Source organism: Phocoena sinus, chromosome 5 (assembly GCF_008692025.1).
Source record: "Phocoena sinus isolate mPhoSin1 chromosome 5, mPhoSin1.pri, whole genome shotgun sequence".
Classification (NCBI taxonomy): Eukaryota; Metazoa; Chordata; class Mammalia; order Artiodactyla; family Phocoenidae; genus Phocoena; species Phocoena sinus.
In genome coordinates, this window is record NC_045767.1 from 30,124,698 (window position 1) to 30,139,735 (window position 15,038).

General features: G+C 38.3%; 1 protein-coding gene across 7 annotated transcripts in view; it reads left to right on the forward strand.

Annotated features, from left to right (window-relative positions):
* The window catches only part of ELOVL6 (ELOVL fatty acid elongase 6), a 139,547-nt gene that overhangs the window by 75,458 nt on the left and 49,051 nt on the right, over positions 1-15,038 (forward strand). For 6 of the 7 annotated variants that reach the window (XM_032632874.1, XM_032632875.1, XM_032632872.1 and 3 more), the window contains one exon: positions 5,140-5,271. In XM_032632874.1, the coding sequence (XP_032488765.1) occupies positions 5,140-5,271 (132 nt within the window). Of the gene's footprint in view, positions 1-1,937; positions 2,165-5,139; positions 5,272-15,038 lie in introns of those variants that run through there. The other variant, XM_032632879.1, reaches the window with a different exon arrangement.

A 15,038-nucleotide genomic window follows, 5' to 3' on the forward strand; every position in this document is an offset into this window, starting at 1 on the left:
TCTTCACGCATAGAAAGGTGGAAACTTTCTATGTACCAGGTAGATCAGCCAAAGTAGGAGATGCTTCTAGGTCTTCTTTTCTTTCCTTTTCTCCCTCACAGCTTAATTTTCCCTTTCACAACTCCTTGTGTCTCACACATACACAGTAGCCGTAAAAACAAGGTCACTGACATAAAGGAGCTCAGGTCATCTCCCCAAGGTGCTCATTAGCAATTATCCTATGTGAAATGCTACCCACGTGAAAGTTTTGCCATTCTCAGATAAACTTGTCTGACTTCCAAAGGAGTGCAGGTCACCTGGCAGAGATCTTGATGTGAGCATTAAGGGACTCTAGTTACTAGGTACTGGTTTCAGTGGAATCCCAGGAGTTGGAAAAAAAAAAAAAAGCATTTGAATATATACATACCCTTTAAGAAGTGTTAGGTAGAACAATAAATACAGATCATAAGCAGCTACTCAGAATAGGTCAGAATAGAAAAAGCATCTAGGAATGTTTTGGAACGAAGTACCATGATAAAGAAACCCAGCTCTTTAAGGATAAAGGATAAACCATTGTTTTGATTAATTGCGGACTAATTATTATTCACATTCACTAATTATTTCATTATTCACATTGATGACAGAAGTAAAAGGGGAAAAAAGGGTAAATACAAGCATGACAAGCTCAAAGCATATCAGTATTTCATTTGCGTGATCCTTATTTGGTTGGTTACTTCGTAATTACAGCTACAGAATCACCTCCTGAAAACTACCTACAGTTAAAGGTTGTGCTATATGCTTGTGCATTCAAGACTTCCTAAACAAGAGTCCATACCATCTAGAAATTGCTAGTTATCTGGTAATAAAACAATGTAGTGTTACCATTATACCCAGCTATGGAGGCCTGTCACAATATGAAGTATGATGGGATTACTGTTGAAGCTTTAGGGAAGTCATCTATCCACATTAAATAGTAAGTGGGCCAGCGGCAAGTCATTATTCATCTTGACTATAACTGAACCTTTACCAAAGAGATACCAGAATGGAAAGATAGTTTAAATCGCCCATTTGCCTAAAGAAAAATTTTCTTCTAAGTAAAATGGAAAAAGCATAACATTCAACTATAAATGATAAATTTTGGTTACTCCATTGAAGAGGTAAGAGTTAATGCTTCCTTAGATGACTCCCTCTTTTAGAAGCAGCCTAAGCTTAGTTCTAACTTAACCCAAAGCATTATTTACCTTTTTTTATTTTTTGTGCATTTACTTATTTTTAGTACAATTTTAAAAGGTTACACTCCATTTACAGTTATTACAAAACATTGGCTATATTCCCCGTGTTGTAAAATACAACCTTGTAGCCTATCTTATACCCAATAGTTTGTTCCTTCTGCTTTCTCACATCTTCACTGCCCCTCCCCTTCCTCTCCCCACTGGTAACCACTAGTTTGTTCTCTATATCTGTGATTCTGCTTCTTTTCTGTTATATTCATTACTTTGTTGTATTTTTTAGATTCCATATATAAGTGATACCATACGGTATTAGTCCTTCTTATCTGACTCCTTTCACTTAGCATACTGCCTTCCAAGTCCATCTACTGTTGCCAACGCATTATTTAAATTTCACCATAGTGGAAGATTTATATAAGATACGATAAGTAACTTATTTTTATTATAGCACTTATAATTTAAAAAGTATCAGTTCCTATTATTGACTGCCTGTGACCCAGATGTAACCTAGACAATTGATTTATGTTTACCTACCTGCTTGGTCACGGCCATTACAATTTTTGGTAGTTTTGACCAATATGCAGTATGTGGCCACGTGACCCTGAGCAACCGATGTCATCGGCACCCGCCCCGCATTTCCTCTTCTGTAGAACAAGGAAATTTGTCCCTCGCAATTCTCAAATTCTGCATGTTTATGTTGATTGACTTGTTTGTCCTAGCTGTGTGGAATTGAAGATTCTTAAAGAGATCTTTAGAAAACATGCAAAAAAGAATGGTCCTTGCCAGGAAGCTAGTAGTCCATTAGGGCTAATTCTCATTCTAGAACTGAAGAAATTTGAGGAAGAAATACAGAGAGAAGATTTTTATTCTTTTGCTGGTTCTTCAAGGCACATTATTTTTCCCTTAGGCTAGAATGATAGGATCATACGGACAGTCATTTAACTTGGTTCATAACTGTAAGTAATGTAATTAATCTGACTATAACCAAACTTGGAATTAGATGGACTGCAAGAGAAAGAATGATAAATGATTGTAAGGAAGAGTTTTCAGTGGTATATATAGTGAATTTGTTATGCAGGAGGTGAAGAGGGTTGTGACCAAAGTGTTCCACGCCCAGAAAATAGGACAGTTGAAACAAACCTGTAGAGATTTCTCTTCATCTTTTCACAGTTAAACATTGTGCCGCAAAGTCGCACAACAGCCTTGCAAGTCAGAAGGAGGGTTTGAGGAATTCTTATAACTTAGCAGACACACCCTTCTTTCCTCCAAAGGTTTACCACAGGCGAGCAGGGAGATCTGAGGCTGCTTAACCTCTAAGCCAGGTTCCTAAGCCATAACATGGAGATGATGTTTTACCTACATTAAGGATGATTAGGAGGATTAAATAACAAAGGTTTTTAGCACTATCTCTACCCACAGGAATCACTCCCTAAATCATAATACCATGATTATTGTCACTTATCATTTAGAAGAGAATATATACTTTTCCATGTTACTATTATCTACATTAACTTCATAAATTTTGTTTTTCTTGAGTGAGTCCTTGCTTATATGCATGTAAATGCAGTGATTCTGACATTTAAAGTAATGCCATACACTTGCAAACTTCAAAGAAGTAAAGCAATAAATATAGTTATGGCCAAAAATACTCTCTTCTTGAAATGTTCAATAGTTACAGTTTCCATAAAATCGTCTCATTTCCACTTCTGTTTGAAATATAGAAATAGTCTCTTTCTTTCTGGAGGAAGAAAATGGATGGTATGTTTCTTTCTGAATATTTTATTCTTTAGTTATTAAGACATTACTGGGAAAGCACAACTGTTCATTTACTCAGTTAGTGTTCACTGAGCCCCCATGTGCCCAGGTGCATAAATATTTTCCCCTATTAGAAAATTTGATATGACAAGATCGTGATCATTCAACAGGTATTTATTAAGCACTTACTGTGTGCCAGGTCTTGTGTTTCCAAGAGTTTGCGACACTCGGTGGAAGTGATTTATTTGACACTATTTACCAGTTGATTTTGGGAATCACTGCTTTGTTTGGTGGGGTTTAAGGTAGGTCACTTGCACTCACTGGAGGAGGGTGGGTGCAAGGAGGTCACTTGCACTCGCCAGGTAGGTCACTTGCACTCACTGGAGGAGGAGTGATGCTTCTGTAAATAATAAGATCCCTCATGAGTCAGCAATACATGGTAGTGGTTAGTGGAAAAAATATGAAGCCTTTTACAAGTAATGCTCTTCAGTTAATGCATTTTGCTTTTTGTATTATATCTTGTATCTTATTTTTCAGCCCTTTCCATTTTAACCTGAGTGAGGAATACCCATTTTAAAAGAAACATTGCTTTATCATATCAGAAGGTATACTCAGATGTTTCAGTTATTTACACAGCCTCTGTTACTTTCTGTTGAATCAAAGTCTACAAAAGCTTTGTGTTTTTTGTTCTTTATGCATTATCAGTACTATTGTTCACTTCTCCTTGGTATAATACTAAACCAGCAGGACATGCAGATTTTATTTAGTTAGACCTTCCTGACTGAAACTCCCACCTAAATCTGACTAACAAAAAGAGAAAAGGACCCATGGGCCCCTGTGTTCCATTATCTTTTTTGTTAATCTTGTGTTGTCTCTCCATTCTTAATACTGCTTGAGTTCTGTTTGTTTCCCAGAGTATTTTAAAGCAAATCCAAGACATAAAATTTCACCCATAAATATTAACTGATAAGAGCTTTTAAGATTATGAGTGATAACTTTCTGATTTTATTTTTATTTTATTTTATTTTATTTTATTTTTTTTGGTACGCGCCTCTCACTGCTGTGGCCTCTCCCGTTGCGGAGCACAGGCTCCGGACGCGCAGGCTCAGCGGCCATGGCTCGCTGGCCCAGCCGCTCCGCGGCATGTGGGATCTTCCCAGACCGGGGCACGAACCCGCGTTCCCTGCATCGGCAGGCGGACCCTCAACAACTGCGCCACCAGGGAAGCCCTTAAAGATTTTTTTTTTAAACAATTGGTTTGCTCAAATATGAATCCAAAAAAGTTCTGCATGTTACCTTTGATTGTTATGTCTCTCAAGTCACTTTTAATCTAGAGCAGTCCCAGATTTTGATTTCTTACCACTGACATTTTGAAGAAATAAATTCAGCTGTCCTACAGAATGTCCAAAGTTTGGCTTTATCCCCTATCTTTCCTATAAGCAGGTAGTAAAATCAGATATCTGATGAGATTCAAGCTCAAGGTTTTAGGCCACTGTACTGTAGGTTGTTCTGTGTTCTTCCTATTGCATTGTATGATGTCTGACAGGCCTATTATTGATGATAATACTGAAATTTAATACCCGCCTCCCTTGGTGGAGAAGATGTCAGGAATCCATCTTGGGGGGGCTTTAAGTCACGTAGCTTAATTTTAGTGTTTCAAATCATCAAGTATTTCTCCAAAATCATTTTTTAGTATCATTAGCCTATTAGGAAGATGACATTTTAAAAGGCCTTCTTGTCCTACGACACAACTCTGTCACCTAATATTTTATTTCCAATAAAAATAATTCCTTTTTAAAAATTCATCTATCTAAATGGTCCAACAAACTCTGAAAAATAATTCTCTCAGTGAAAAGGTTTCTTTTTTACCTCAGTGCTATGTTGTTGAAATGTTTATAGTTATACAGCCCAAAAAGAAAATCTATCCTGATATGGGTTGGTTAATCCAGATGACCTAATTTGTCAGGAGAGGATTCAACAGCCGCCATGTTTCCAAATGGATAAACATTCTCTCTTCAGTGAAGGGAGCACATTCCCAAGAAGGTTTTTGGTGCTTAGCAAGAGGAGAGTGGTATAAAAGTTGATGAACAATGAATAAATATAAAATTCTAATGGATAAAAATAATTGCTTAAAGATCTTTATTTCATAAGATTTTGGTTTTCTGTTTGTTCATAGGAAGAAATCTTTCCTGTTTTCCGCTCTGTATGCTGCCTTTATCTTCGGTGGTCGGCACCTAATGAACAAACGGGCGAAGTTTGAACTGAGGAAGCCATTAGTGCTCTGGTCTCTGACCCTTGCAGTCTTCAGGTAGGTTTCTTTGTTTTGTTTGTTTTTTTTTCATTTTCCAAATAAAATCCATCCATTTCATCAGACTCCGCTGAAAGAAGCAACAATCGAACATTTTACCATACATCTCATATTTTTGATTATTAAGGGTGTAAAATAAACCCATGTCCAGAGGGAAAGCCTTCATCGCAACCAAACTTACCACACTCTACTCAGGCTCTAATTTTGAGAGCTCTCAGGCCATCTCCTTTCTTGTGCAAACTGTTCATGCAGTAATTCAGTTTATGTCTTAGGACTAGAAGCAGAGCATCAACTCCATTATTTTCGTCATATAAGTATAAATGAAGGGCTAAATGGAAAGCCACAGCAGTAAACTGTGGAAGTGTATGGTAGAGTAGGGTTCCAGTGTGGTGGGCATGCTGATACTGACTAGTACTTAATCAAAAATGGCTTTCAGGCATGTGACCAGACACCGGACACCTGTCTGTGTTAGTATCACTAGACCAGAGAATGTTTTTGTTCCGCATCCCCCAAAGTACCCTCCACCCTCACTGCCTGAACTGCCTCGCAGGCACAGGCTTTTGCAGCCAAGTCTGACTTTGCGCTGGCTAAAACTCATCATAGAGGCTGTCAGAACGAGACCTGGTCTCTCCAGGGACATCTGCCAGCCAACATCCAGACCCACACCTGGAAGCCTGAAGGAACATCCCTAGTTTTGTAATATTTGGCAATCATAAGACGAATTAGCACACAGCTGGTGTCCAAACAGGTGCCAGAATTTACCTTCAGTGCTAACAAAGGCACCTGTTCTATTTGTGTTTTGCTTGTCAAAACCAGCAAGTTGATAACTAGGCTTGGGGTGTAGGGGAGCAGGTATAGATATGCTACAGAATAAAAACCTTTTCACTTTAATATTTAGGAGCATTTCTACTTTTTTCATGTTACATATTAACTGTTCTACAGCTAAGGAGAAATAGATGGTATCATTAAAAGCCTCTCATTAGTCACTTGAGGCTTATGAAAGATGATCAGGCAGGAGGAGGATTTTTGCAAACTGATGACCTGTACGTCTCCATTAGGTTGGCTCCCTGCAACTGAAATACTCCTTTGCTTGCTACTACCGCATGCACGCTTTGTTTTGGTGCATTTTGTAGGGTGCAACATTTGAGGTACTTGTGATTCGACTCTGTCACTAAAGACTCCTGCCATTTCAATATGTATCAGGTTGGAATTCTCTAATACAAAGCAGCATTTTCATTTTTATTTACATTGAAGGTTCACAGTATGCCTCACCTAAAGTATTTTGATATTTGAGGAAAAAATTATGCTAATGATGCCTTTCAGCAATTTACAGATCTTTCGGCATCCCTTGAGTCTTTATGTTTTGTTTTTGTTTTGTTTTGTTTTTTGCGGTACGGGGGCCTCTCACTGTTGTGGCCTCTCCCGTTGCGAAGCGCAGGCTCAGCGGCCATGGCTCACGGGCCCAGCCGCTCCGCCGCATGTAGGATCTTCCCGGACTGGGGCGCGAACCCGTGTCCCCTGCATCGGCAGGCGGACTCTCAACCACTGCGCCACCAGGGAAGCCCTGTCTTTTTGTTTTTGTTTTTTTTTGCGGTACGCGGGCCTCTCACCGTTGTGGCCTCTCCCGCTGTGGAGCAAAGGCTCCGGACGTGCAGGCTCAGCGGCCATGGCTCACGGGACCAGCCGCTCCGTAGCACGTGGGATCCTCCTGGACCGGGGCACGAACCCGTGTCCCCTGCATCGGCAGGTGGACTCTCAACCACTGCGCCACCAGGGAAGCCCCTGTTTTTGGTTTTTTTTTAACCTTAACATATATAAGCAGAGAAGGGAGTTCAAGGACCCCCATGCACCTGTTACCCTGCTTAAACAGTTATCAACAGTGTTAATCTTATTTCGTCTATATCCCTACCAACCTCTCCCTTGTCCCCAAGTTATTTGGAAGTAATACAGACTCAAATATTTCTGAATGAAATGATACCATTTCTAAAAGTAGTCTTATGAAAAAATCGATCACAGTATCATTACCTCATCTAAATTAGTAATAACTTTTTATTATTGAGTGTTCCCGTTTCTCCAGTTGTCTCATAAATGGTTCTTTTTTATTACAATTTATTTTTAAGAATCCTGACCTAACTGACATACACACTACTATATATAAAATAGATAACTAATAAGGACCTAAAAAATATAAACAATCCTGGTCCAGATAGGTTCACACGTTTCCATTGGTTGATTTCTTTCAACTAAGAGGTTTCTTCCTTCCTCTCCAAGCCCCTCCTCCCACTCATAATCCATCCTTTGGAGAATCCAAATCATTTTCCTTTTAGAGTTTCCCCCAGGCTGGATGTTACTGGATGTTATTCTTCTGTCCCCTGTATTCTTTGTTAGCTGTTAGTTAGATCTAGAAATTTTATTATATTTAGGTTTAATGTTTGACAGAACTTTTTACAAGAAGTTAGTGTAGCAAAGGCAGGATAAATGCTTGATTCTTTGGTCATATTTAGCAGTTTCAAAAAAAATTTGATTACTTAGCATGTGAATAATGGGTTTTTTAAAGTATCGTTAAGAGCTCATAGATTTATCCTTTTTTACATGTCAGTGATTTTGAGATGAATTTGGATTTGGTGTATTGTAGTCCATTGCCGTTATTCTTTTAGATGCTAAGTTATCCCATGTTTGGCCAGTGGGAGTTTCTTCAGATTGGCTCCTGAATCCTTGTCCGTGTACTGAGTAGTGCTCATAGCTTGATTTTGTGTATGTGTGTGCGTGTTTGTGTGTGTATGGGGGCGGGGGGCAGGGATGACAAGCTGTTGTGGGCCAAGCGTGTTGCCTATTCCTTGTCCAGAACTGGAACCAGTCATTTCTCAAAGGATCCCAAGTTCATCCCAAGTTCCCTTGGGAAAGGGAGATAGTATTTAGAAATGACTCTCTAAGTACTAGGGGTGGTTGTCCCTAAGGTAGTTCTTATTTCTAGGCCTCTCAGAGGGCAGAAATAGAAAATGTTTTATTTTTTGAAAGAAATGTATCCAGAGTTAGTACTGATACTTCCAATTCATATTTATGCCTAGAGAGTTTTTACTTAATTACCTCATTTCTCCTTCCTCCTATGCCAAAATCCAGGTTCCCAATGTCAGCCAGTAGTTACTCATTTACTTACCCCACAATGCATATGCAATAGTTGTTAACACTACCAAGTCTTTTTCAGATTGACAGGTTCTAGTTGCATCTTCCATTTCCCTAATTCTATTTGTTACTTTACTTTCTTCAGAGCCACGTTTTGTATAAAATTTTAAAAGCTGGAACTACACAAAGGCGTCCAAGCATGGACTCTCTAGGGTCTTGTAAAAATTTATCATAATATTCTAATCAGTTATTTGGAAAACATTATTATGGAATTCTCTGGTTGTATCAGTTGAACATGGTTCCATGTTAGGAAGAGTATATTGAGGTTTCTCTGTGCTTAAAGAATTCTGGTCAACAGTGTATTGAATGAAAAAGGCTACATACAGAATGATTTTTTATGTAATGTTTATGTAAATTTTACTCCTAGACATGAAACATGCTGTTCATTAACACATTTAAGTATTTGTAAAGTATCTAAAAAGATACTGGAAGAAAATATACTCAATTCTTACATCTATGGATGTGGAAAGGCAGAGGAGACAGGATTTTATTGATTGCCTACTATTTACTGGAAAATAAAGCAGAAAAACTTTCAGTGCTTGTAGAGCTTGGCTCTAGTGGACTGGTAGTTTGGAAGCAGAGAGGATTTAAATTTTTTTTGCTATGCGTTATCTTCCTTTTCAAAACAAATGAAGCAAACATACTGTTGACAACCCGATTCTGGATATTGGCTGTTGATTATTCTTTGTGCTTCTCTGCATTCAAAACATTTTCTAAAGTATACACACATGCATATACAATCTCATACACAGCCTAGAGAATCTCAAGTGATATTTGCTCTTTATTTTAGAATCCAAATAGCTTTTGAATGAACTTGACATAAAGCATCAAAAATAAGCTCTTCTCACAAACAGATGTTTTGATGGGTATTAATAAAAATCCTCCTATCTTGATCATATAAGATAACCTCGTTATTACAAGAATATGTTTTTGTAGAAAATTTTGAATGGCCCTTAACTATAATTCACAAATTTTTAAATCCACCTGTAAACGGTGTCTAATATAGAAGTATACAAAGTCCTTACACAAGAGGCAGTCCTGCATCAGATGGTATGCAATTCAGTAGGACGTTAAGAACCAAACATCTACTCCACTGCCCACTCCTTACTACTAATAGGATGTGATGTCATGGATTTGGAAAAAGAAGGAAAGAGAAAGAGAACCAAACTTTTCTGTTAGAGGAATTAGAAATGAGGGGGTGGAGGGCAAAGAACAGTAAGATTTTTCTGATAAGTGTTTCTATATATTTTACTGCTTAGAACTAATATCTTCCCCCCAGCTTTCAAGCTTGCCTATTAGCTCTTTATAGTAACTAGAGACCCAACTGTGACGTATTTCCGGATACTCCAAACTGTGTTTACTCATGAACTAAGACAACTGGGTGGAAATTAAATCAGATATGTAGGCTCCCTAAGCAAAAAGAAAAACCCTCTCTTCTTACTGCTCTGCTTCAGAAAGAAGTGGGGGTTTTTGTATAATTTGGCGAGCATTACCTGTAGAATGTTTTCTTTCTTTCTCTTTACCTTTGGGTGTTGACTGAATATGATAGCAGACTTCATACAGGCTGAATACAATATAATTTATTGAAAGCTGTCATAAGTTTTGAAGGAGTAGATAGAATATGATCAAGTGAGGTGTTCCCTAGGCCCGCCATGGGTTTATTTCATTGGAGAATGATTTCTCTGGGGTTTTCTTGACAATTTCTTCCCATTACCCGCAAACCCTGCTTCCCCTTTTAGATCTAAGCTATCGGCTTCTGGTGTCAATTAGTCTTTAAGGATATGACTGGGTGGGGCACAGCAGCCTACTTCCACCCAACCCAAGGATAAGCATTTCCTTATTTGATGAGATAATTCCAGGTGGCGTTTGTTGGCGCTGCATGTTTGAATATTTCCTTAGGGTAAATTCTGAGAAAATTTCTGGTAACTTGAATTAGTAAGTCCTTTAGATGAGACTGTTCCTTCAAGGTGCCAACCATCCATTCTTCCCAGACGCTGCCGAGTCTTTAAATCATGTTGCTATGACATCTCACCTGGGTCACTTCAGTTGATTTGTAAAGGACTTTCTATGTGTTGATGTAATAACTTCAAACTCTTCTAGATTGGGTGCAGATGTGTGCGTGCTTCTGATTCAAGCAGCCTTTACCAGGTATCTGTCTGGCAGTGTTTTCCTCTCATTGGCAGCATAAGGAGCCTTCTTCTAGGTCTCTGACCCAGAGCAGGTCAAAGCAGGTTGTCTAGTCAGTGCAAATTAGTGTTAATTACTTTGTGCTGCTTATGTATAGAGGCCAATGTCACACCTGCTTCAAATATGTTTATTCCTGTTTCCTGGTGATTCACTTTGGCCTCAATTGTTTTATGCTTTATTTGCTCAAAGCCAGATAGTCTCACTTTATAGTTTGACTTTTTGCCTTGTTATTAACAAGAAATTTTCCCTGTTGAAACTCATTTTTATTTCCTGGCCATATTTTTATTTTGTCATTGAATTTCATCTTTGGCTTAAGTATAAGATATATTCAAGACGAATAGAAAATTACTCTTTTTCTTAGTAAGATTTTCATGAACAAAGAGCTTATATATAGCATAGGACACATTCAGAAAAGTATGTTTAACAGGGCAGAGCAGCAGATGAATGGCATTTAATCAAATCTATTCGTGGTTTTATACACACACCCATCAATATTTAATATTAGAAGAATTATTGGCAAGTGCCTTATTTTTAAAGAAACAGATATATAGTAAAACCAACTGAAACTGTTCAGATGAGAAAAATATGACACTTTAAAAACCCATTTTGAAGGAGTTAAGCACGTCATTGACTTGTAAAATGATGAAACGTTGAAAATGACAAATTTCAGAGCTCAATTTATACTCGAGCACCTTGTATCTAGTATTTTGCTATATGGTTGCCAGAAGTGGTCCTTAATCCACAGAGAACAACATTACAGATAATGATTACGGTAATATTAATGATATAAAGGAAATGGATACATAAATTATAAGTGTCATAGGAGAAAAGCTGCTATTTTATCAATAACAGATTATAAATTTCACATTTTAAGAGGTAGCGTCAAAAGGGCAAAAGTAACAAAGCAAAAGATACTTCTAGAAAGCATATGCTGAGAAGTAGAAAAGCGAAAGCTGATGAATAATCATGGGAATGTGATACCACGTATGAAAAGTATAATAACCCATAGCATAAAAACAATGTTTAAAAAGTTCAGGGTAGTGATTATATCTTTCTGGAGGCAGGGAGAGCGATGGGATCAAAGAGGGTCCAAAGGAGGCTTCCACTAATTTTGTATGATTTTGTCATTACAAAAAAGTTAAATAAGAAAAAGATAACTGTGTTTGATTCAAGTGTGGATAGCAACTAAAAGAAAGCTAGCAATTGTAGTCATTTTATAAGATTCTGGCAAAATGCAGGTGTATGTTAAACAAAGTAAGTTTATATCAAAACACAAACTTTGTACCCTATTGGTCCAAACACACACCCCAATAATGGCAGATTTATAGTTGGAATTAAGAATGTTTTTTGTTTTCTGTTTTCTGACAGTGACCCTGAGTTCATTGTGTATGTGTAGCTGGAAGGATAATTTGGGAACCTTTCTTTTGGCCATTTATTGTGACACTAGTTGAATCACTTGACTCATTTTGAAAAACCAAGAGCAATTATATAAAGAAATGGCAACTCTCCATCCTTTAAAGTGAGATAGAACCTATAAACTAGAATCCGTACTTCCTGGTGTGCTCTGGGTAACCATAGTTTTATGCCTAGTGTCTTGGTGTAATTATTAACAGCTCCCCTTTCACTCTAGAAAATGGCCCACTTTGAATGGTAAATGATATGGTTAATCTGTTTATAACCCACTGAAGAATTGTGTTGGCTTCATAAAACAGAAAAAGGGAAAATTCTAACCATCATTTGCCCAATTACCCCTAACAAATCTTTATTTTTAGTATTGACCTCTTCTCTGAAATTTGCTCTTCTGTTTATAACATTTCCAAACGTGTGACATATCATCACTCGCATTTAAAATATTCAAACCAGATGCCTTTTTGATAACCCTTTAAAATTTCTCGAAGTTTGTCACTACTTTCCTAGTGAACATCTTTAAGTCATTCAAAATACTATAAAAATAACTCTTTCAACTGGTCACCAAGTTGTAAAATTCTTCTTAAATATCTCGAGTAGCTGTCTCATCTCCATTTCCACACCAGACACTCCAGTCGTGGCCTCCATCACTTCACATCTTAAGTATTACAAACCACCAATTCCTGTTTCCCAAATGTTTTCTCCATCCAAGCTACTCACATACCATATCATTTCTGTGTTTAAACCTTAATTGAAATGCCCTTTTCTTTAGGTTGAAACTTCAACCTGCCCATAAAAAAATTACAGTCTTTCCTTGACGGACCTTTCACCATTGTCCTATGCAAACGTTCCATTCAAGATGACGTATGTCTCTGATCATTGACCCCAAAACAAACATACTTTGCCCATGCTCATTTCTCGTCTTTGAACCTATTATCCCTCCGCTTTCTCCATTCTTCCTCCATTTTTTTTCTTTAAGTCTTACTCATCTTAATTTAGGATGTCTTCTCTATAAAGGCTTCTTTGATCATTTCAGCCCATATCTCAGCTTCTACCGACCTTGCTGTTCATCATCATTTAACCAGGCTGTATGCTGCCTTACCTATGTACCCCCTGGGAGGCCATGTGAGTTCCCTGGAGCCAGAATTGTGTCTGGCTGTTCCTGGAACACCTTGGCACACACACAGTTTCTGAATTAATGAATACAAATCTCACACTTGGCCACTTCTCCAGTCACGTGTAATCGACATTTTGATTCATTCCACTCGTTCGCCCTCTATATTTCTTGTATCAATTGCCGCAGACATGCCCCAGTCCAGTCTTCCTTTAGTATCAGGGGGCTTCACCTGTAGAAGTAGAAGTGTGCTTCGAGAAATCTGGGATTGACGTCATACAGTTGGAGGAGCCTTCCAGAGGCCTGCAGGGCGCTACACAGTGGGGCCTTTGTTACTCTCTGACCTCTCCTCCTCTCCCGTCTCCTCTCTCAGGCCAGAGTGGCAGCTGTGCTGTTCCTCAAACATGCTAGCAAAGCTGCTGCCTCAGGGGTCTCCCACTTGCCGCCACATCTGCCCAGAACATTCCTTGCCCAATATTCTAATGCCTTGTCCGTCGCCTCCTTCAGACCTTTGCTCAAATTTCGCCTTCCCCTCACTGTCTAAAATGACAATATCCCCCACCTTCTCTCCTCCTTTTCCTTGCCTGATTTAGTTTTCTCCTTGACCCGTATCACCTTCTGGCCCACTATATATATTGCTAATCTTATTCATTCTCTCTCCCCTCCTACTCAACTTTGAGTTCCATGAGGGCAGAGACTTTTGTCTGATTTTTTACTGTGTCTCTAGCGTCCAAGCAGGTGTTGAATAAATTGTTAGCTTTCCAAAATGAAAACGGGAAGAGAAGAGGTTTGTAAACAATTGTTAGTAAGTTTCCTCGCCTTCTTTGGAAAGTCTTTTCTCCCAAGGGGGAAATAGGATATTTTTTCTGCTTTTCCCTTGAATCCAGGAACAATGTGGATTTTCAGGTATTTCCAGGAAGATAATGATTAGATTAACTAAATTCATGATATTTTGCTTTTTTAAAAAAATATATTTTTTAATGTCCATTATGAGGGAGAATTTGGAGCTGCTGGCAGGGGAGTTTAGCAAGGAAAGCCAGGAGAACAAGCATCACCCTGCTTTGCAGGTGGTACTTTGCCCTCTAGCAGGCTGACCCCTCCTTCCTTACCTGGGGATGGCACAGACCTGCAGGTCTCTCTGCTGCTCCAGATTTGCCTTCCAAATTAAGAAAAAAAACCCATTCCTAGTATAATGATCTAGTCCCAATAGGAGAAAAGTGTACAGGTTATTGTTAATGTAGTAAGTTTTTAGAGGACCCAGACTGTCCCCAGTGTGATACCTGAAGGGAGCTGCATGTTAATATAAGTCCAGGCAGCAGTGGCCTCTCCTATTCCCAGAACTACCGTCCACTTGACAGCCTTTGCTTCTTTACAGTTGGAAATGCTATCCAGTAGTCATAGTTTCAGTAAATAATTTTTTCTACTTATAAGAGTGAGAATTCTGTTTGTAAAACTGAAAACCACGGAAAAGCACAAACGCAAAACCTTTCATCTCACTACCCACAGATATTTGCTGTTAATATTTTGGTGCATGCCCTTTCAATAATTTGATGTTAAGCTTGAGATTCCTTTATCATAATTTTAATTCTCTGTAATCCATTAATATATTTGAGTTTGGACAAAAATAGGACTTCAGTAATATGTTTGTAGTTCAGGTGCTATAACAACTTAAAACAGTGACACACAAGGCATTTTAAATCATTTTACCGAAAGGAATTAGTATTTAAATAGCTGGGATAACATAGCTTTTCTGAAACTTGTGTGAGAAATAACATGAGCGTTCTCGAAGAGATGTCACAGTAATTTAGGATGTAAGTATAATAACTTCTGAAGCATTTGTTAAGGATTATTTTGAGTTAAGGATCACTTTGCTTAT